Source organism: Leuresthes tenuis, unplaced genomic scaffold, assembly GCF_036924035.1.
Source record: "Leuresthes tenuis unplaced genomic scaffold, fLeuTen1.0.hap1 SCAF_21, whole genome shotgun sequence".
Taxonomy (NCBI): Eukaryota; Metazoa; Chordata; class Actinopteri; order Atheriniformes; family Atherinopsidae; genus Leuresthes; species Leuresthes tenuis.
In genome coordinates this window covers 29,124,288-29,148,017 of record NW_027325375.1, presented here as the reverse complement: position 1 = coordinate 29,148,017, position 23,730 = coordinate 29,124,288, and the positions used below count along the sequence as shown (strand labels likewise).

General features: G+C 42.2%; 1 protein-coding gene across 4 annotated transcripts in view; it reads left to right on the top strand.

Annotated features, from left to right (window-relative positions):
* Window positions 1–1,899: 1,899 nt before the first annotated feature.
* The window catches only part of LOC140279496 (serine/threonine-protein kinase PAK 3), a 30,100-nt gene continuing 8,269 nt past the window's right edge, over window positions 1,900–23,730 (top strand). For 2 of the 4 annotated variants that reach the window (XM_072374641.1, XM_072374640.1), the window contains exons 1-6: window positions 1,900–2,098; window positions 16,832–17,025; window positions 17,100–17,200; window positions 19,058–19,211; window positions 19,320–19,357; window positions 22,915–22,977. In XM_072374641.1, coding sequence (XP_072230742.1) covers window positions 16,854–17,025; window positions 17,100–17,200; window positions 19,058–19,211; window positions 19,320–19,357; window positions 22,915–22,977 — 528 coding nt within the window. In that variant the 5' untranslated portion in view covers window positions 1,900–2,098; window positions 16,832–16,853. The remainder of the gene's footprint in view (window positions 2,099–16,831; window positions 17,026–17,099; window positions 17,201–19,057; window positions 19,212–19,319; window positions 19,358–22,914; window positions 22,978–23,730) is intronic. The other 2 variants (XM_072374643.1, XM_072374642.1) reach the window with 1 other exon arrangement.

The window sequence follows — 23,730 nt, the reverse complement described above, 5'->3', positions numbered from 1 at the left end:
CCTCGCGGCATCTAAATAAAGGCGGGGTGACTCGAGACCTCTGCACTGCACGTCATTCTGATACTGATTATCAGTAAGGACACGTGTAGGTCATACAGATTTACAGAGGGCCATTTTCCTCAACTTTGCACACCACAGTTGTAAATTCCTGACAGGGCATATTACAAAATGTCACCACAGAGATGTGCTCTGCCTCTGGGGTTATTTATAGGATTCATTATATAAACCTGATCACTGACAGCAGCCTATGGACAGTAAATCACGCTTCTCTGAGATGCAGCTGCGAGTTGTCCTGTCGCTGCCTGAGCTAAGCTTTTACCACCAAGCATTAAGTGTGGTTGTCCTCATTAGAATAGTTTATGCTTCTCATCTATTGTAACTGACAATGAGGGACCAGGTATAGCGTCATAATTTCCAAAGGCCACAGCAACCATGAACATGCCTGTGAAAGGCACACCGGCTTCACTCGAGAGTCTGTGCCCTTTCTAATCTCTGTTGCCATCACAGTTTGGTTCTGTCAGTGTGTGATGCCTGCGCTTCTATTCATATTAATCCAGGTGCAGGATTAATCCTTTGTTAATTCCACCTGTTAAAGCCAATTGAACCTCCACAGTGAAGCAAAAGAAAAGGAGCTAGAAGAGTTGCTAATTCAGTGGAGTCATGAGCGATTGTGTGTGTTATTTATTTGCTGGGCTCAGTTTTCATGGCAGGGCCTCATAAATGTGAGCAACCTTCAAAACTTCAGCAGATTTCACTCTGTCGTGGTATGCAGTGATTTGTTAGTCCGTGTTTGGGCCTGTGATGGATACCTGCTCCACTTTGATGCTGACCATAGTATTAGTTAAGATAGATCTTTGTGAGTGAACCATCAAGTCCAGCCAAGACTATCCAGACCTTCATTGTTTTATCCGGGCTTTAATGCAACTTTAATGCCTCACTTGCCGGTTTGCTGTGATTCTGCTGCTTGGAGTCACATCACAGTATATTCTCTTCTTTTGAATATGGGCTTAATTCACATTTGCATTGTTCATTCTCTTGCATTGGGGGGAGGTTTCTCTTTCAAGATGTACACAGATCTTTGCTCTTTAGGTCTACAAAATTATACTTATATCTATATATAACACAAAATAATTCAAGTGATGTATTTAAAAGCCATTTTTCTCCAGTTTAGAAGCTAATATAAACTGGATTTATTCTAAAAGCCACCGTCTGATGTGATTATAAAAGACGTTGACCTCTTGTTATCATCATCTTCTCCATTTGAGTGAACACTGTCACAGAACAGCCATATTACTCTCCAACAAGGAGACATTACAGGGGTTGTCAGGACAACCAGCCATGATTCACGGAGCCTCAGATAGGCCTCCACCTTGGGCTAGAAGCCCTAGCCATGAGACTTAGCAGATGCTGGATCAGTCAGCCAATCACAGGTGAGGTAGAGGAAAAAGATGACATCATAGGCAAATGAGTATTTTGGTTGTTGTCTCCGCCTCCTTACAAACCCAGTGCCACTTTTATACGCTCAAAAAAGAATCTGCTGGTGTTTGACTCATAAATGTTTGACTTCAGGAAGAAATGTTTGTTGTATTCCTCCAAATGTGAACATCTGCCATGTTAAAAGAAATAATAATAATGCAAATACAGCCGAGGAGTCCATGAGATTCTGTTACTGAAACGTTTTATCAGACATTTGATTGAACTTATTTAGCTTAAAGCTTTTGAGAGAAAGGCTCCTGAGCTGCATGTGTAATGTTATCCTCCTTCTTCTTCTGCAGGTTTGGCCTGTTAAACAGAAAACCAACCAGGTCTGCCCGTTGGCTGCCTCCTCCCCCAGACACGCTGCCTGCATTAATATTCAGCGCCTCAGCCAATCAGCAGAGCAGGGTGGATGACATCATGGACTAGGGAACAGTGAGCAGCCAGTGAAGCATCCAGCCTGCCGAACAAGCTTGCTTTTAGGGTCAGGAACTGGTCTGACAAGAGAATGGCAATCCTGCCTTTAAACTGTCAGTAGGACTGTACGGCTGGCGATGAATCTACCAGGACTCCAGACCCAAAGGCGAATCACTGAGCAAGAGAATGTGAAGACATATTTCAGGTAATTCCCTCTCTGTGTAAGGCAATAAGGGATGTGGAGGGGGAGGCAGAGGAAGGAGGAGAGGAGAGGAGGAGGAGGGGGAGGCTGTGTATGTAGGGGTGCTTTGTAGCCTTTTTTTTTCTTCCTCCACTCTGCATTCTGCTCTGCTAAGGAGGCAGCTGTTTCATCAGCAGTCTGTCGGCGAGAGCGAAATGGAAATGGATGCCTGCATCAGATTTGCTGGACGTGTTTTATGTCATCATATTCCATCCCCTGCATCACATCACCTCTGTGTACACTCCCCTGTGCCTCACAAATAGCATCCTTATTGATGGGGAGCTGTTAGAATCAATGGTGGCATTTGTATGGGCCTGGTGTGTGTGTGTGTGAGAGTGTGTGTGTGTTTGTCAGTCCTGGAGAAATGCAGCTGCTGCAGTGGCAACACTGAAGCAAAAGAGAAGCAGTGCTATTTTGGGGTTGTAAAGCTAGAGCAGCCGGACGTTTTTGAGCTGTACGTACTGTGGATGGGAGGGTGATGGATGGTTAATATGCTGATGGATGCTCTTTTGTTATCTCTGCACCGCCTAACGTATGGCCTCGTTTGGTCTCTAAAGTGAGCATCGTGAAGAAAAGGCTTTCAGTAATCACACACACACACTCGACAGAGACGTTATCCCCTGTGTCCCAGCTCCAACACGGCTGTGTGTAGCAGCTTCATGGCGGCTGTAGTTAGAGGGAGACATACAACATCTGGTCACCTGACTTCATTGGGGATCGGAGTGGGAGTGGGGGTGGGGGCCGGTTCTCTGAAAGCTGAGCTGTTCTTCCTCGGATTCTTCCACAGCCGTCATCAGTGGAGGAGGACAGAAGAATTGACTGCAGAACAAGCTGAATTTGCATCTCGCTATCTTCTCTGCCTATTGCAGTTGTTGTGCCAGAGCCGGCGTGGAGGGAGTGTGAGGTTCCTCTCCCAGGAAGCGCAGTCATCCTGCGAGAAGCAGGGCTTGATGGGAAACCTGTTGTCTGGCGTGAAGGAGGGATGTTAGGGAGTTATGTCAGTGATTGAGGGAGGGTTTGATGATTGTAGATGGGGGCTGGGGGATGGGTTGCTGAAGGTGCTACTCCCTGTGAGCACTGGCCTGTGGTATTGATTTAGATGTGATACTTGCCCATCCATTTACAACTAATCTATCTGTCAAAACCTTCAACTCCATGCCCTCCAAGCGCCGTGTCTGCTTCTACAGAAAAGAGGCCACGGCTCCAGAAGTCATCTAATGTGTCACATTCAGACGGCAGACAGCCAGCCAGAGTGGAGTTGCTGTGATACACCATTAGAGGAAAAGTGTTTAGTGCTTAAAAGTCCTGCTGTTCGGCAGATTTGTGTAGCTGTCGCTGGATTATCAGTCTCCATTGCTCTTCTGCTTTGCATCACACTGGTCCTGCCATGCTCCATATGCCACATGGATCATATATTCATTACACCTTCATCTACAGAAGTCTAACGAGGGCAAATTGACATTTAATGGCTGCACAGCTTGCATCTCCGTTTCGAATGATGTTGGGCTACTTATCATCAATAGACATTGTCAATATACATGTCAGCTATTGTCTGTGCAGGTTAAATGGTCTTTTCTCATGTAAATACAGACAGGGACCAAGCCAGAGTCTTACAATCGGACTTTTCTCACACAGAAAATGTATATTTTATGCTACTAAAAATTAAAATAAAATTGCAACATCAGCATAGTGCTGCTGAATTGGTCAGGCGGTCACAGGAGTATTTGGAGAAACAGTTTTATTTTGAACTGACATGCAGGAATGTGGCATACAATGAAGAGAAAGTCTTATTATCGCTGATGGTTTGTATGCACTGTAATAAATAAGCTTTTCCTGTTTCATTCAGGCAATGTGGCTCTGTGCTTACTGTAAATGATAAATGCTTTTATTCCAGCTTGATCTGTGCAGCAGCTGCAAACACACGAGGAACTCACAACTACTTAACCAATACCAGTTGCAAGTTGTGTTTATAACACCATTATCTGTGATAATATATAAGGAACTATGGTCTAGCTGGCCTGCTCATGTTGGCCTAAATTGGGCTTTTTATCAATGTGATTTCAGACGACAAATGATGAAAGCAGCGCTTCATTTGTGCACCGAGGCAGTGTAAAGTATTTCTTATTTTCAGCATGCCAGTCTGTTTGTCTCCACCAGTCTTAGCGTGCTGTTCTGGGCTTCCCTATTTTTCCACTGGTCAATGTAACCCAACACATGCAGCTTGTCTTACCTCACCTCAGTTAACAAAAGCAGTAGACATGGAGCCTCATCTTGGCCTGTAGCCTGCCTGAAATATGATAGTTGGACCCACAAAACACATATAAGGAGGCCTCCATCTGTTAGGGACTTAGTCTGGGTGAGTTATGCTGCTATTGTTAAGTGGAGTTATCATCATTTGCACTCGTTTGTGCACGGTGGCCCCATGTAAGGGGTGCATGTGTGTGTATTTAAGGGCATAGAACGGAGCAGCACTCTTGCGGTAGGTGTGTTGCAGCTACAGTCTGTGTGTTGTGGATTAGCATGTAGGATTGGAAGCCATCTGGCCATTTTGTCTCAGGAAGGGGAGGGGGCGTTAGCAAGAGAGACAGAGGAAACACTCACACACTGACACATTGACACAGCTCCCTCTGTAATCTCCCTACTTGATGTCTGTTGCTACTTAGAGTAGGTTTACTTGCATGTGTGACTATCAGTGTTTATTAGTTGTCTGTCTGTGGACTCTGCACATACAGATAGTCTGTTTCCAGTGTGTAAAGCACAAACTGCAAATACGGTTTCAGGATATTCAGAGAGATGTCTGGGGAAAGATCACAGACAGCCTGACGTGTTAAAGCCTTTACAATAAGATGGATATTCCAGATGCTTAAAGGCTGCTGATGAAATGTTGCAGAGGAGGAAATGGGTTCAGAGATTAAACATTTTCTCTTGGTCAGTAGTTTGCAGAAAGAAGAATACGGAGGGATTTAAAATGTCAAAGGCCATTAGGTGGATCATTTCAGAAGATTCAAAGACTGACGATGACTTGAAGATGTAAGATGATCGATTGGAAAATACGTGCATGGGACAAAATTCTCATCAATTCACATTTTATTTATTATTATTTAATTAATTTCAGCTGGAGAATGAAAGCAACGAGCCAGAGGATTTAAGACCTCTTTTATGACACTTTCCCAGGCCAAGGCAGGCGTGGCTCAGTTGGTACTTATTAACAGCATAAAAACAACTTCCTTGGTTTGATTCTCCTTCTGGTTCCTGTAAGACTCCACCAGCAACCATTAGATAAACCTTTACACCATAACTTGAGTGGCAAGGTGCATGTTTTCTCTATTTAAAAGAAAGATCCTTAAAAAAGATGCATAGATAATGTCTTTTGCATTGTTCTCAGGCATGTTGTCTCCATATTTTACTCCTCACAGGCCTTCAGGCTGTGACACATCGAGCCGACGATCAGCTGTAGCAAGGCCAGTAAAGTCTGTGTGTTTATCGCTATCAGATCACATTAGTTTGGTGTGTTAGGGCCTTTAAAAGTTATATTTAGAATATTTTAACCTTAGTGCAGCAAACAACTATTTGCAAAATGACAATAAGTCCCAGATGTGCTGCTTGGTGCAGGCACATTTTCAGCCTCTCAGCTTAAAAGCCTGTCTTAAAGAGAAGGATCAGACCGGAGTCAGCTTCGCTCTCATCTACAAGCTGCTAGCAGGGTTAGCTTTCACTTCCCTTCACTTCCCTTCACACCTTCTTCAGAGTCTCTGTGTTTTGTTCTGAAATGCTGCTGTTCCGGTGCGACACATGTTGGTTTTCCTGGTACCATAAATTCAGATTTCAGGTGAGCACAGCAGAAGGTTTTCAGCTCTCTGCGGAGGAAGTGTAAGCAGTCTTTTATTTTCACACCATCAGGCTACAGTACAGCCTTTGTACAGGTTGTCAATGAAGCTCCATCATCTTCAGGACCTGAGGACCAGGGTTGAAGAACCCTGATCTAAAGGAAGTTAAAATTGGCAAGTAACTTTTTCTTGAAGAGGAGCTAAAATATCTCAAGTTGTGCTGACAAATGTTTTTGAAAATGAGGAATCTTGCTCTTTCACAGAGGTTAGACAGCTATAAAATAGTGCTTTGAGTAAAATCAGGTCTTTTTGATACTGAGGAACAACGTCCCCATAAAGAGCCCGAACGCTTAAAAATGAGGTGAATGTTGCTTGCTTTTGCCAGCTTGGCAGAATGAGCTGCTGTATTGTTTTATTCATTACCTATAATCCATTCTGATAGAGTTTTACCACCTGCTTCAATGGTAGCCCATGAAGAGGGAGGAGCTCAGAACACAAGGGGCATCTTTTTATCACCTCTTAGCATTTAGAAATGTATCATTAAAAGTGACATTATTCACTTTGCAGCATTCCAATGTTGATAGAAAAATCTGGAATTAAGAACTGACCACGTGTGTGTGCACGTGCACGTGTGTGTGTGCACGTGCGTGTGAATGAATGCGCATTAGAGAGCAGCACTGGAGCAGGTTTGCCAGAACTAAATATTAAATGACAGAGCGTGCTCTCAAGCCTCCCCAGCAGGGGAGTTTAGGAATGGATGATGTAAAATGAGAGTCACTGTGGACTGTAGGCTTTGGGGATTAAATAAGTCTTGAGTGTGGACTAACCCGGTTTTTTTTTTAATATGGGGATCGTTCAATAGAAAATAAGGCGACCGGGGGACATATCCTGTGGTGAGACTTCTGAATCCTTTGATTATGGGAGATTAATCAGCCACTGATTAGAAATGAAGGCTGGTTAGTGACAGCATTTACCTTTACCAATCTCATTAGTTTTGTGCTATTTAATTGGCACCGGACAAGATCAATATCTATAGAGCCTCAACGAGCAGAGTAATCTGACTGAGATTTATATTACTGCAGAAATGTTTGATTTGGTGAGTTTAGGACCTGACGTGTTGTGCACTTTCATGCACTGTGCTGTGTGTGAAATGCAATATGAGTCAGATTTTATTTAACTTAATGAGAAAGAGTGAAACTGGGATCTTCTGAATTTCTGAGGGACGTAGCGGGTCAGCGTGAACGGACATTTGAAAGTGGAAGAACGCTTACTTCATTTATTTAGCTTTGCCTTTCATGTCGTGTAATCATGCTCTAGTTGGCATGTTATTAATGGGTATAGAGCTTTCATACCCACACGATTAGAAGATGCTAATGTTTATCCTCCAAGGCATGCTGATCTCCTAAAAATAGAAGTTGAAACATTTTTTTAAATCCGAATTATTTGTTGCATAAAGCATGCGATTGTAGTCACGAGAAGAAATGAGAAATGAATAAAAATGTCACTGTAACGGATAACAACTGATTTTTTTATTAAGCCTTGTTTGGAAGTTTTAATCTTCCTGCTTTCGGAACAGGAGCTTACAGACCAAAGTTATGACTAAGACAAGATCACTTTTATGACTCTTCCTCCTTTACAGCTTAGCTCTATCCTTCCTTTTTTAAGTGTCGGCGGCTTTTTTGCAGAAGGGGAAACGAGCTCAAAAGGCGTCGCAACATTTGACAAAAAACTATATCACAAATGTTTTTATAGCACTCGAATCAGGCCGGTGTCATCAGCTGTGTGCAACAGAAACCAGATGTGTGTTGTGATGTCTTTGCCACTTTTTCTGTGTACTTTTGTACCTTCTGCTGACTTTATGGAAGCAAACAATAAAGCGTGATCTTCTGTGAGCTGGTCATTCTGGGATGTAAATTCGGTTACCTTTGGACTGCGGTAGCATAGTTGTTTCACTGCTTGTGTCATGATTCCTGTGTATACTTTTAGTTTAAAACTTATCTTGTCATTTCCGGTTTTATTTTGAAAATTAACATCTCCTCTCGTTTCGGTTAACTTGCTCTTCCTCCCGTGTCTGCGTCTCCCCTGATTACCCAAGCAAGTGTTTCCACCTGTTCCCCTTGGATCCTCATGTGTTATATAGTCTTTGTCTTCCCTTGTCTCGTTGCCACTGTGTTTTACCTTACAGTCTTCATCCAAACATCTGAAACTCTCTTGTTCTGAAAAACCCAGATTCTTGACCATTGTGGTACCTTGTTTTTGACCCCTTGGTGGATTCCTGAAGTCGAGCGTTTCTCCTTCAGAGTTTCTTTTGGTAAATGTTTTTCTGATTATCTCAGCTTAGCTTTTGACTAACTTTTCATACTCATTTTTGTTGTAATGTTTCACAGCTCCTCCGTTATAGGAGTGGAAGCTCGTTTTCTGTTCTTTCTTTAATCTTGTCGTGCCTCCAGTAGAAGGAGAGTTTTCTTTGTCCACCTCTTTAGAAGAGTGTGAAAAATGTAAGTAATCTTTTATAGAATTTTTCGTTTTCCTCCTTTTTCTTTTGATTAAGTTTTATACCGGCATCTGTCACAGCCATAGTTATAGTGATCAGTGCCATAGTCATTTTCATAGTGTTTATTTCTCTGTTCGGAGACCTGTTAAGAGATAATAAACAATCTTATTCTGAAATCAATCCTGCATCTGTGTCCTGCCGGTTTCTGACAGCTTGTGCTAAAACAGGTTGTCGGTTAGTATTGTGATCCCCTAAACTGAGGCCAGGTCATGACCAAAACCAGAATTAAATTAGATCAAGACAAGGGATTGACTCCAAATTGAGGACAGGGCAATGGCGAGACCAGGTGAAGGAGATTTGTAAAATTTAAAGTACACAAATGTGTCAAATACAGAGCAATGGCAAAAAATAAGTGCTAATATGGTTAAGGTTTCATATGGTCTTTATCAGACCAGTTTCTTACCATAACAGTCTGTTTTCATTGTAAATATTATGTTAGAACTGACAACGGCTAATATTGTAACTACAGTATATACAGTAATTACACAGCTCTGGATCCTTAAATATATGTGAACAAATTGTGTTCCAGGTGGCAAACAGATGGAGAACATGCAGAAACATACAGCCTACAAGAGGCTACATAATGACTGAATAACAAAATAAATCAAACCATACAGGGTCATTTATTATCTTTATCCCCTTGGTTCACAGTAGGATGACCAGATGTCTTAGTTTTCCAGGAAAAAGTCCCTGGAACTGTTTCCATTTTAACTGTGGATTGAAAAGAGATCACAGATCCTCATGCTGCCTTCTGCTGGACTGCATATCCAGCCTCAACATCTTTATGGACTGTATAAAAGTAGTGAAGTCACCACTTTGAGGTCACCCATTGGTTTGTCAACGGCCTTTGTGAAGCCTTGAGTTTGGTGGGTTTTTTTTAGCCAGAAGTGATCATGTTTAGACAAGAGAGTCAAACTGGAGAGTGATACCTTAAACCAGACTGCACACAAACGTTTATCACTGAGGCCTCACTTCTGGGGGAAATGTATTGACTCAGGACTTCATAGACGAATTTGCTGCTATTTGAATATTAGTCTGATTGTTTTGAGGCAAAAATCAGTGAAATTGGGCATCCAGGCACTCGTTTGTTGGCTGTTAGCGTAAAAAACCAAGCCAATAAAGTTTGGTGACCACTGGCTATGGTTGCTTCGTATCACTCCTCCTCTATTGACTTCTTGCTTGGCTCTTGTTAGTTTTAGCCAGAAACTCGTAAGTGTCGGGTGAATCCACAACAACTTTCTTCTTAAGCCAGATTAGAGAAAAGGGAAAGGAAGAAGACTGGGTAAGGAGAGCAGAGGAGGCAAAAAAAGGAAAGGTAGTGACACGATTACCAGTGGTGTAATGAAACATGGCTGATAAGTCGATGAATCAGCTGAAATCAGCAGAGTGAACTGTGCAGATCTGTCACGATCTGCTTCTGTGATCACGTGCACTGCCAGTTCAGAGATGGATCAGCCGAGACGCCGAATTTCTCCTCCACAACTTACAAACAGATCAGCGACAAAAGTAACACCTTGCTGTGTGAAAAGGGCTTTTATTCCTCAGCGTTTGTGGGGAAAAAAATCATTTAAGAGGGCAAACCTTTGACTTCATGTGACTTCTGGTCTTCTGCCATGTTTGTCCCAATTGTGATCTGAACTATGGCTTCAAGTTACCATCAATAACCCTTAAACCATATTTATATTGTATGTGAGAGCATACAGAACCTCAGCCTGAACCGTCACTAAAGCACGGAGCCGCGGCCCTGACGGCCGACCGGTTACACCAGTCTGAAGTCACGCAATTCACCCAATGCACATCCCCTCAATAAACCCTCGGCTCCCTGCTCGTCAATTTAGTTTAAGTTTTAGCAGCTCGTGTTAAGATTTGTTGCTTATATTGGCTGCCTTTAAGCTTTCTTTTTATTTGTGCGGTGCATTCAAAGACAAAGCAAAAAACACAATTTCCAACTTCTGACTGAGAGGAAAACCTAAAGAATGCCATTTAGAAGTTGGATTTCCTAGTCAAGAAATAAATCAAACAAGTCACTGGTGGAGCTTTATTAGCTCATTTCCTTCTTAAGTTCAGCTGTTAATATGTTTCATCGTCCCATTTCCGACGCACAGCGAATACAGCGTGATTTGCAGTTGAAGTTGGGTGGAGATAAAGATGTTGAGGCTGGATAGCTTCCCACTGAGCTGGGATTGCCACATAAAGATCCTCCACAAATCGAAACCATCCTCTGAGGGACGTATTTTGGCCGCGGCTGAGAAGCTTTTTCAGAAGCTTTATCGAGTTGGTAGTGAATTCAGACACCAAGTTTATGCTTTCAAGCACAGAAAATGTTACCATGTCATGATTTGAACATACGGTATACAGGTTTTCAGCCTTTATTGTGAATCTACATGGTTTTGTACCATGGACCAACGTAGCTATCATTTAAGCGACGTGTACTAAATGCATTTAACATATTTATTAAGATTTCTGTGAGTCTACACAGACATGGATGCAACTTTCTAGTTAACTGACTGATAAGACAAAGCATGAGGTGGTAATATCCACCCTATAATTCAGAAATCTGGGTATTTGCATCGAAAAATGATTTAAAAAATCCTCTCTGTCTAACAGACATTTTAGGGTAAATATATTGTTGGTTTCAAGGTAAAAAAGTAGCTTTCAGACCAGACTTAAGACCAAAACTGGGCACTACAGGATGACTATACAGCAGTTTTATCATAACCTTTCAGGCAGGAAAATTGTATCAGTGTTCTCATAAAACTCTCTGCAAGAAAGTAAAGATGTAAGTGGCTCAAAATGTCAAACGATGATGGTGTTATTGACACGTTTGTATGAAGTATCCATGTAATGACAGTAACTAAACATCAGGCTCTTCAACTCCAAACTAAATGACATGATTTTCCAGAAGATAGTGTTGCATGATTGGCCACATAAGGTTTGGATCGTGTTACAATAAATTCTCCTCATTTACCTTAAAAGGGAGTCTTCTGTCACTGAGTTTTACAGACTCCCCCTCACAGAGCCTGTATTTCAAATTAAATGGAGAAGCACAGCGTCTGCACTGTGGCTCTGGGTATTTCTTTTCTGACCTTGAGAGGCCAACCACTTGAGAGAGTAGTGACATGTTGACATCTGTGTTTCCTCACTCCGTGCTGTTTTAATGTCTTTTTGTTGTGTCTGTCTGCTTTACTCTGAGCTGATTTGTCTGTCTGTTAGAAGCTTGAGTTGCCTGTGTGTGCTGAAAAGCAAAAGGAGAGGACAATGGCAAGCTGCTGCAACCGAGTATCCCTCCCTCATCCATAAACTTTGGATGTCCTCGAACTGTCCATCCCATTCAAAGTAATCAGCATCCTTCAAAGAAGCACAGCCAAAGCTAAAGCCAAGTAAAACTGAGAGTAAGTCCTAATCAGGGGCATGGAGAGCCAAGCTTATGGAACCCTTCCCCCCACTGTGGGGCCATTACTGGGCTGCCATGGGCTCAAGATTAGAGTCTCTTCCTGTGTTAGCCATTCAAATTCAGCATTAATGTTTGAAAGAGGGGAGAAAATGCCGGCTCTTCATGGATAGTCTAAATATTTCATGGAAGAGAAATGTGAAAAGATGCACAGTAACGTCTGAGCTGAGCTCATGTGTCTCTGGTGCTTTTTAGACACTTTCTTATGTCACTTGGTGGCTTAATTTCAGACGAATCTGTGCGCTCTTATAAATAAAAGTACTCTCTTCCCTCTCTGTTGGAGTATTTCGGCCTCAGAAGTGAATTCTCAGTTTCAGGCAAATAAAAGTCACATCTACAGTTGATTTTTGATGTTCCGAGCGTAGCCTGTGTGTGTTTCAGAGAGAAGAGCTGCTTGTTTTAGGGACAGAGCGTTCACAGATTGCCTGCCTGCACAGGAAATAGGTCAGTGTTTTATGTGAGTGAAGAATCGGTGTCTAGCCATTCACCAATCTGCCATTTTTAGCTTTTAAACCACACAGCAGAGCTGGGGCGGCAGTCAGCAGGCAGGTAAATAGCCACACAGCCATGCAGCCTTTAGGTCCACACATTTGTGATATTACATTTTTAGCTTTTCCAGGTGTTGAATCCTTATTGTTGGCTGATAGAAGCCAGAAACTAATTAGTTATTCAGCTCATATCATTCAACAACATGGCTGACCATAGCTCGCTTTAACCTTTTATATAAGCGTGCTCTGTGTTGCATGCTAAGGGAAAGCTGTACAGAATGACTCACCATAGTGACCTCAAGAAATGAACAAATCCTGTGTTTAGCGTGTTGAAACCCTTTAAATCACTACTTGATGCTGTCGCCAAAGATTTAGCCCTTTTGTTTTTTTCTGACCAGACCACGATTTGATTGATTAGATCCACGTTGCTCGTGTCAGCTCTGCTGTTTGAGTTAGTATCTTTTGCTGAAAGTTAAATCAAATAAAACAATTGTTTCACAACATCAGGCGAGAATCAGTTGTGTGAGTCTTGGGGTTAGGGTTAACCTAGGGTTAGGGTTAACCCAGGGTTAGGGTTAACCCAGGGTTAGGGTTAACCCAGGGTTAGGGTTAACCCAGGGTTAGGGTTAACCCAGGGTTAGGGTTAACCTAGGGTTAGGGTTAACCTAGGGTTAGGGTTAACCCAGGGTTAGGGTTAACCCAGGGTGAGGGTGAGGGTTAACCCAGGGTGAGGGTTAACCCAGGGTGAGGGTTAACCCAGGGTTAGGGTTAACCCAGGGTTAGGGTTAACCTAGGGTTAGGGTTAACCTAGGGTTAGGGTTAATGTTAACCCAGGGTTAGGGTTAACCGAGGGTTAGGGTTAACCGAGGGTTAGGGTTAACCCAGGGTTAGAGTTAACCTAGGGTTAGGGTTAACCGAGGGTTAGGGTTAACCGAGGGTTAGGGTTAATGTTAACCCTAAGTTAACCCTAACCCTAAATACTGGAGATTTTAGATGTGCTGTGTGAGGGTGAACTGCTAAAACTAATTTTTGGGATGTCTACAGACTTTGGGATGCATGAGAGGTCTGAATGGCAAAAGTCTGATTGTATCGTTGTTTAATACTGATCCATTACTGGTTTAAAGCATTTAAAGCAACTTTATAGAAATATTTCAAGATTTTGGGATAATCCATTTATTTTATTTTACTCCACTTTAGCCTGGATTTACCGTCTGAGAGTGTCCGGTTCTGCAGGTCGGGGGAACTGTGCTGACCCACTAATACAGACACAACCAGTTGATTTCAGTAATGACCAAACCAGTCTACCAGGAGCAGAGCGAAGAAGCAGACCTTTTGGTGCCTTTTATCCACCAGGAACACCAGCCCAGTTTGTTTCTTGTGACAACACAGAACCATGAACTTTATAAACCATTCAGCAGAAATATTTAAGATCAACTCTTTGGCTTCTTTGATCAATAAATATAAATTCCTCCATGAATGTCATAAGTCTTCACTCTGTTTAATTTTGAATTCAAAGCAAAATTAAAGTAATTCAGTTCAGTGAAATAAGATTTCACAGATGATTGTTGCATCATTTTAAATGAGCTGGCTCTGCCTCGTCTGTCACGTATTGACACCTCACTTGAGACCATAAAAAGTTTTACGTCGTGTTCACAGGCTGCATAACAAGAGTCTGCATTGTGTGTAAATGCACGCCCCAGAAAAACCTTGGAAAAAGCTGTGGGAATTCATTTTTTATGTGCTATTGTTATCAAATTGCTGTGTGCATTGTATCCACACATTTCAGACACTAGACTTCTTACAGTGTTTAAACAGTTAATGCATACAGTAAAGAAGCTTTGCACAACTTTAGTAAATCTGGGCTTAAGTCCATTTAAAAGAATACATTTATATAGCAAACACTGTGAGGAGAATGCAGATTTATAAAAGAAAACTTGATTTATTCCAAAGAAACTATAACAAAAAGTGTGGCAAAGCCAGGATTCAAAAACCATGAGAAGAGACAAAAAAACTGTGAAAAATAACTTGGATCATAACAAAAACCCCTGACATGAAGCAACATCAGTGACAGTGAGGATGTGACAATGAATGTGTGCCAACCGGGAGTTTAAATGCAGAGGAGGGTGATTAGTGAGTGAAGGCAGCTGGGGGAAGACACACAGGTGAAGTGAGTGGAGCTGACGACTGGACAGAAGAGAGACTGAGGAAAGTGAGTCAAACACAAACCTTTAATACCAAACATAACTGCATCAGTCTATGCAGAGAACACAAACTGCTTCATGGTGAAACCAGATCCAACAGCAATTTATAACCTGGCTTCATCCAGAGTTCAGGTAAAGAAATGTGAAAGTTGAAAACCTTATTTGCATTTATAATAAAATACAATAGTTTATCTGTTAGCCGAACATTTCCGACCACAATCCTCACCTTAAATGCTCAATTCAGCATGAATTGCTTCACTAAGTCCTGGTACTTATGATCCAAACCCCACTGGGTCATCATGCAGATGCTCTCGGCCTCCCACCACGTCTTCCTGGTTGTCCTGACGTTGGTTTCGTCCCCCACTCATTGTTGCTTTGTTGTGTCATCATTGCGACACTCTTTTGTAAACACAAGTTTTGCTGTTAGCGACACGCCCAAACTCCAAGCTAACAGAACCGGTTTTCTGCTGTCTCACCTGGAAGTCACCCAGAACAGTAGAAACCGCCTGCACAGTCCACCCCCACCACCAGTATATGTTGGGAATATGCCAGTGAATAATCATGCGGTTCCTCTGTAGCTGCCTGGATGTTTGAGTGTGGTGGATTCCTCCATCTAAGCAGGATCTAAATGTAACTCGCTGTCAGAAGTGAGTCACTTTTTCCATGAATCCGTGGTGATTTATGGTTATTCAGGAGATTCTTGTGGGTACGGCTGATGTAACCACTATCTAAAAAAGATACAGGGGTGATTTTTTTCTTTATTCATCCATCATGGTCCACGTTTCTGGGTGGTCGCCTTTTTGCTTTTCAGTGCGTGACCCACATCCATAGTTTATTGCCTCCTAACTCAGATAAGACCTGAAAACTAACTTAGCTTGCATTTATGGGCCGACATTAACCAAATAACTTCCTCTGCTCATTATTGAGCAGATTACAAAACTGGAAGATACTGTTTTTCTAATGCAACATTATTTACAAAGTAAAATAAAAAGAGATTCAGAAACATCCTGAAAACTGTTCCAAATCAAATAAATGTACATATGTTGTCACTCTGGCCTATATGAATAAAACATTAGAACTGGAGATAATATTCCTTTGTGGGGAAAGGACAGAATCTAAACTAATTTATGTGAACTGACAGAGGAGGGCAGTGATTTGTGGTTTCTTTTTATCAGACACGCATCATAGACTAACTACACAGTTATAAAGACAACAAGATCCTCCAGGAGCTGCTCTGCAGTCCTGCCCAAACAGGTTTATGAGGAACTTACTCGTTATTGACCGTTCTTTTTTAAAGTGGGGTGCAGGGGCTGCACAGAAGGCTGGAGTAATAAAGCTGTTACCGGAGACATATTTGATTAGATTACAGCTTCTTATCATGTTGCATCTTTTCTGCTAATCTTATTTTCTCATCCAAAACCAGTTATTTTGGAAAGTTAACAAAGAGTATGTTGTAACCTGCCAGATTTTTGTCTGTGCAGGCGACGGTTACATAAAACCCTAAAGGGCACCGCGGAGGCACATGTGTAATTTGTCAGGGATGGTGCACAGCGTGTAAGAGCAGAGTTGTGTGTCTTTGTTTGCTAATGTAGGTCTCCACTAAGGGGGCAGCCTGGATATCCTGCTTTCTGGGATGGCTGTGCTGCACATCACATGATGGGATTGGCCTCGGGGTGAGGCAGTGAAGAGGTCTATGAGGGTAGTGGGACGGGGAGATGGAAGATGAGCGTGATAGAGGCGTTTCCTCGTGCCAGATTCTCTTAGATTCAACTCCTGGTTGCTGTTTTCACAGCTGAGCAGACTCCACCTCAGCTCCAGTTATCCCCCACACACATAGCATGGGGCAGTGTTTTCTATCCAAATCGGCTGTGCGAAGTATCTGATGTGTGAGCAGAAAATTTGTCAATATGCTGTTTTTCATGAGAATTTGTGGAGGTGGTCAGTTTCACACCATTGTGCGTTGTACGGGTTATCGTACAGTCGCAAACCTAATCAGAGAAACTCAGCAGGAGATCCATCACCTGCAGCCTTCCTTTGACAAACTTGTAAATGATCAAGTTCACATTTTGTGAAAATTCAGGGCTTTTGAGATCTGTGCGTCGCCTGCTGCTTTGAAGCCCTACTGACCCTCTTTCAAACCCAGCTCCTGCATCTCTTTCTTTCCCTTGTTCCCCAGGACATTGTGAGTGCCACTAAAGATGTCTGATAGTGTCGATATTGAAGAGAAACCACCAGCCCCCCCCTTGAGAATGAACAGTGGTTCCCGAGACTCTTCATCAGTGAATCACGCATCTAAACCGCTTCCAATGGCTCCTGAAGAGAAAAACAAGAAAGTCCGCCTGCGCTCCATCTTCCCAGGGGGAGACAAGAGTGAGTATCGCTCCCCACCTTCACAGAGTTACACTTAGTTTCAGGTGATTAAAAACAACATTTTCTCTCTGTAGCAAACAAGAAGAAGGAGAAGGAACGTCCTGAGATATCCCTTCCCTCAGACTTTGAACACACCATTCATGTTGGCTTTGATGCTGTAACAGGAGAATTCACAGTGAGTATCCCTTTCACCCGAGGAGCTTCTAAAATTCACTGCCCACTTCTAAGATCGCAGCTCCCTGTGATCGCAGTTATGTAATAAACTATTTTGTTCCACAATAGTTTTGTTAATCCAAAAGACTTGATGACATTCCTGCTATTTACCCATCAGATGCTTATTGGTAAATTCCACAGCTGCTGTTTCACTCTGTTCTTACCTAAGTTTAAATGTACAATACCAGGGAGAAGAGTCTCCTTTTAGATTAGCATCTTTTACAAATAACTGAATAGTGTTAGTATTTCATACGAAGGGGTATTACTTGTTTTAATACTTTGCCATCTGGTAGTCTAACAAGGCACAGTGTGCAAGAAACGCACCGATCCCACGAGACTTACTTGTTTGGGACGATCTTGTGAGTGCTTCTGTATAAAGCTCTGATTTTCCAACACAAAGCTTATAAAACCTTTAAAGGTTTTGTTTCCACATCGATCTTTCTTCAGCTATGTGTCCCTGTTAGTGGTGATGGGTCATTAAGGACCAGAACAAATACTGGTTCATCCATTCTTGTTCTTCCAATATGTTTGAATAGGATGTTTTACGAGGGAAATTGCATTTTACTGTGTTAGCGTTCATAAAATTGTTTTGAACGCCTCGTATATGCTTGTTGAATATCATTGATTAACTCATTTCTAATGGGAAGAGTATTAGCATCATTCAGTGAATAAGAAGAAGAAGAAGAAGCATGAGCAGATGTTCATAAAGTGTTCGTGTTATTCTGTTAATAAAGGGACAAACGTAAACCTAAAACAGTTTAACAACACCAGACTAATGTAGGAGATAAAAGTCTTGTGTGCTGCTCAATGGCTTTTATTTGCTTCTCTTAGAGAGAGTTCTACCTTGTTTGTGAGAATATTTATGGCCCATTCTTTTCTAAAGACACCATGTGTCTTATACAGAGTGAGCATGATTTAAATGGTCGTAGTCTTTGTGTAGCCTGGATTTAGCTCATCTGAGCATCTTGATGCTAACTTTGCTACAGAAAGAGCTTCCCTTACATGTTCTAGCCTGCTGCCAGATATATTGAAACAGGGTTTTTCCAGCTGAGACATAACTAACTCTTACTTTCTCCTCCCTATAAAACAGCCTTTGCACTAAGGGTAATTTGTCCGGTTCAATTTGACTTCCAAATTTTTGGTCTCTGCAGCAGATGACATCAGTGACACATAGTTCCTTGTTCATTTGTAGAGTCCTGTGTTGGAGGCACATGGCGAGCACTTTGCTTTTGTTTATTTTGAGTGTTTTAGTGTTGATTTGTCCCTTGAGCCGAGTGGAATCTTTTTCTGTGCCCCCTCATGAGACCAGGTATATTACTGGACTCAGGTGGGCCCAGGTGTGCTATACACACTCCAAATTACTCCATATTCCCCCCAATAAGCTGCTCTCATTGACATGTGTTTTTCTTTTTCTTCCCATTACCGTTCAGGTAACTTACGTCTGTGCAGTGAATTCGGCTACGCTAACATGTACGATGAGCCCACAGATTTCGCTCGAGTGCGTGTATAAAGCGAACAATTCCAGCTGTAATTATGGCCCGACCCAATTGTACATATAACTGTGCTGAGTGCCTCTGCAGAAGAATAGGAGGATATGTTGTAGTGCAAATGTGGGCCAGATGTGGAGGGTAAAAGAGGACGTTCAATTAGTCTAATAAGTGTCTCCGCTTGTTGACCCGTAAGCTGCTGTGAGTGGCAGTAGAGATACATTTACCTCCATGTATGACTGAACCCCGACACTCATTCCTCAGAGCATAACTTGGTTATTGCATCACTGGGTTCAGAACTTTTAACAAATGACCTTTCTCTGTTTGCGCAGGGTATCCCAGAGCAGTGGGCCCGGCTCCTGCAAACCTCAAATATCACTAAGCTAGAGCAGAAGAAGAACCCACAGGCCGTGTTAGACGTGTTAAAGTTCTACGACTCCAAAGAGACCGTCAACAATCAGAAATACATGAGCTTCACTTCGGGAGGTAAAGCTCACAGAAGAAGTCGTGCATCTTGAATTAATTGTTGTGTCTAATACAGAAGATCTTTAGTGTGCTGCCTCTCTAAGAATCTCTTCTTCTCTTTCTTTTCAGATAAGTCAGCACACGGCTACATAGCTGCAAACACTCTGGTGAGTTGCTGTATGTCTAGACCTGCTTTAGTTAATGTTGGTTATTTGCTCAGCCTAAATGACACGTTTTATTATTCCCAAAACCTCTGAAATAGGAACTTTGTTGCTAACGTCACGTCCCTGAACTTCCCGGTTGTTGTAGTACTGTTACAAATCAACATAATCTCTGGATCTTAACCAGAGCAGCCATGCCTGCTGCATTTTATTGCTTTGGAAAATCTCAGAGTAATGTGCTGAGGTAAAAATACCGTATATCATACTGATTAATAGAACAGAACAAAAATTTAACAGGTAAGTTGTAACATTATATGGCTTTATTTATTTGTCTTTAGACTCAGAGCAGTTATGCCTCGCCAACTACACCACAGTAAATCTTTCTCACTCAGTTTCCACTGAGTCTCTCTGGGGATTCCTGGAACAGACACTTCCAAACGTGTCGTTTTCTCACAGACTTCACCCTCTGATGGGCAAAGTGTGCGTGCTCCCTTCTGGAGGATCACTGCCCCCACTATGTGGCACAATTCCCTGAATTTTGCACACATGCAAAACAGTTTTGCAGCTCCTGCACAGACGGTGGCTGCCACGAGAGCTGCTGCTGCTCTTTGTTTATATTTCCAATCTACTTCAATTATATTTTGAAATGCTCGTAGACGGGCTTCACTGGAGGCTCAGCTGCATCTAGAAGGACTCCCGCTGTGCTGACCTCATTCCTGGCTTTGACCAGAGTAATCTATGCTTTGAATGCCTCGGCCTGTGCACATTGCGTGAAGAAGAAAAAGAAAGTGGAATCGGTTGGATTTGCCGCCTTAGGGAAACTACACTGGCTTCCCTTCATGCTGGGCTGCTGCTTGAAGGGCTCGCAGGGAGTGAAGGGCAAATGGGTGTGGCAGTCAGCCTAAGAGGTTGAGAGAACTCAGGAGCGTCTCAGACTGTCACAGCGTTCAATACCATGCAGGGGTGAGTCAGCTGTTGGCTTCACTAAGGAAGTTGGGATGTGCTTATTCAGCAAACAGAACTAATAAAGACCAATAACAGCGGCCGAAAGAAGCAGACGGTCTGTTTATTGAGAAAAACATCAGTCCATCATCACAGTACAGATGATTTTGCAGCTGTGCAGGTGAAGCGACTCACTTTCCCCCCCGATGCTGATCACCTGCTACAGTCCATGTCTATCCTGCTGATATTGGCTCTGTAGTAAATGCATAATTAATACTGGTCATACTGCAAAATCTCAGAATTATATTTGATTTCTTTCACGAATGAGAAGTCTAACGGCAGATAAGTGATAATGCATTAATTCAGGCTTTGGACAGACCAGAAAATCAGTTTCTGGGTAATGAAATGATACAATGAACCCAGATTCTGCCTCTACTTGACTTTGTTTTCTGCTTTTTTCATATAATAAACAAAGAATTTGAAAGTAGGAGACACGAGCAGTGCTTGTGATCAATTCTGCTGCATCTTTATTCCTAGCTTCTCTGCTCTGTTGCAGCACTTGAAAAGTTTCCCCTGTATCACATACAGTTGTGAGTGTGTGTAAACCTCTGACCACATCTGTAAGGCAGCCAGTCCAGAAGGCCACCCTTCACATACGCAGCATTTACAGTAGTTACATCAGAAAAAAGTGGATTTCACCTCAAATTGCACTCAGTCTTTAATCCCTTGCGTGTTTACAATGTTGCTGTTCAACTCTACAGCAGAAGTAGAACCCAGCATGGCTGGTTTATGCATCTTTTCTAGGATTAATCATTTCTCACGATGGATTTTAGGAGAAAATTGTCACGCAGTTTTAGGCCTGCGCACAAAGCAAAATAGCAACACTCTTTATAGACTATTGTGTTAAAATAACTCCACACTCTTTCAGTTCTGTGGGTTTTTTATACATCAGGACGTAACAGAAAATCATCTGGACCTGACCAGGTCTTAGATTTAGGTAAACACAACCTTTGGTGAACAACAACATGTGGCTTATCACACTGCATTATTGCATTATTTAAGAAAGTGTGAAAAACTAAATCCACTAAATTCTGCTTTAGTAGGAACTGAGAAGGTTGATTTATTGATAATTAAGTGTGAGCACCTCCAGAAAAGCAGAAGTTTTGTCAGTTTCAGGTGTTTTAACACAATGCCAAAGAGGAAAGTTGCTGCCCATCAATATAAGAAGGATTATAATTTAATACAATTTCTAAATAATAAGTGTGGAATTCACAGTGAGAACAGTTTTAATCAAGTGGAAAACATTCAAGACAGTTGGAAATCTTCCCAGGAATGGACGTCCTAGCAAATTCCCTCCAAACCATGCGATGCTCAGAGAAACATCAGAACATCCGAGAGCTCCAGGCCTCAGTCAACTTCTGAAATGTTCAACAAGTATGGTTTGTTTTGAGCAGTCCGCCATGAACTCCTCTGTATACCAAAGCATTCTGGGGTCAAAGCTTGGCTGAAAGGTTGGTTCATGCAACAGGACAATGAAAACAACAGTAAATCTAACCTCAAACCACCTGAAAGGCTGTGGTTGGACCTTAAGAGAGCTGCAGCTGATCACCTGCAGACATCAGTGAACTGAAGTCTCTGCAACGATGGGAAACTGATCATACAGAAAATAAAATCCTCAAAAGAGGTTCTGAAAGCTGTGGAATCGAGGGGTGCACTTAGTATTTCACACATTGCTTCTAAATGTAAAACCTGGTATGGACCAGATACATAAAACCTTAGAATTTATTGATAATATTGGGGATGTCACCTGTCCACTTATCCACTGTAGGATAACTAAAGTAAAGAACATTGTTACTGCGCCAGCTTTAGAATATTACCTGTGAAGCTCGTCTTAAACTTGGTTCGTTCTGTGTTTAATTACTGTCAAAATCTGAGTGTGAGACCGTGGAGAGAGATCCAGACCACAACTGTGCAGAAGTGCTCACAAAGTGAAAAATCAATCCAATGATCAGATAAACATCGGCCATCAATACAACTTATGGACCTCTTATTATTATTATTACTTTGAATGAGAAAGCTTTAATGAAATAATGATGAGAGCTGAAGCTCAGTTGTTGCGAGAGTTTCCAAGACGTGATCCGTGACTTTGCTTACCCATCCAGTGACACTGGTTTCCATAACAACGCCCTCCAGGCAGCCAGTGCAAGGTGACGAAACCACACAAAGTGATCTCACCAGGCAGCGCTTCGCAGACTTCAGGGAAATAGCCGATGCTGATCTGAACGCATCTGCTTGTGTGTAAACTTTCACAGTATTGGGACAATAACTGATCTAATTCTGGTGGTTTGTTCACTACCGACACTGATTTGATTACTGATTTGATCACTGATTTGATCGAGAAGAAGTTAAAATCAGATGAAAAGTCCAGAAGAGAAGAGGTTCTAGATCAATCACAGGTGGGATTGATTTGTTGCTATCGTGTCCTCTCCTCATGCTGTGTGTTAGTGGATGACACAGTGTCCACCCCCCACCCCCCCACCCTCCTCTGAAGTTCAGTTAGTCTTACACACTGTGTGGGTTTGTTTTGAGTAAATCCTCCCATTTTCAACCTTCACATTCAGAACCGGCTGCTGTCTTCTGGGCCTCCTGTCAGCCTTAGAACCTGCAGCGCATTATTTGACAAGGTAACTCCTCCATATTACTTCACATATGATGTATCTCTGCATTGGCCTCGAAGCTAAATTCAACTATTTGATCACTAAATATTGATTATGCCATCTGGCTACTGCACAATGGAGACAAATATTTATCAGAGGCATCATCACTCTCTGTATTGGTATTTAATGGGCGTATGATTGGATCTGTTAGATATTACACATGTATTTTATTATCAGACCACGTTAGTCAGTCGTTTTATTTCACAGGCACGGCAGTGGCGCACGCCACCGAGGGTTGTGATGACTGTCAAACTGCATGTATGAGCTTATAACCTTAACAATTTGATCCACATCGCCAATAATGTGCCTGTAACTTCATCACCATTTTAGGCATTACTGCATGGCTCGATAGAAGAAAAAAGAAATACACGCACCATGCACTCATTTCTGCACTGCAGTCTTGGCCCAGTCAGAGACCCAATATGTCTGACTGAATGACTGGGACTTTCCTCCAGACAGACCCTTTCCCTTTACACACCAGAACTAAGCTGCACTGCTTCATTTATGCATGACGAGGGTGGAAATGAAGTGTTTCCATTTCATGAGAGGAAGAAAAATTGAGGCAAGTAGAGGAAAAAAGATGACACAGTTGGCAAAATGAGTTTTATTATTATTTCCCAGTGTCTACACGTCACTATGATGCTGCACTCTGCAGTGTTGCAGGATGTTATCTCCTACACTTAAATATGTAGCATCTTCTTAGTTAAAAATTCATTCTCA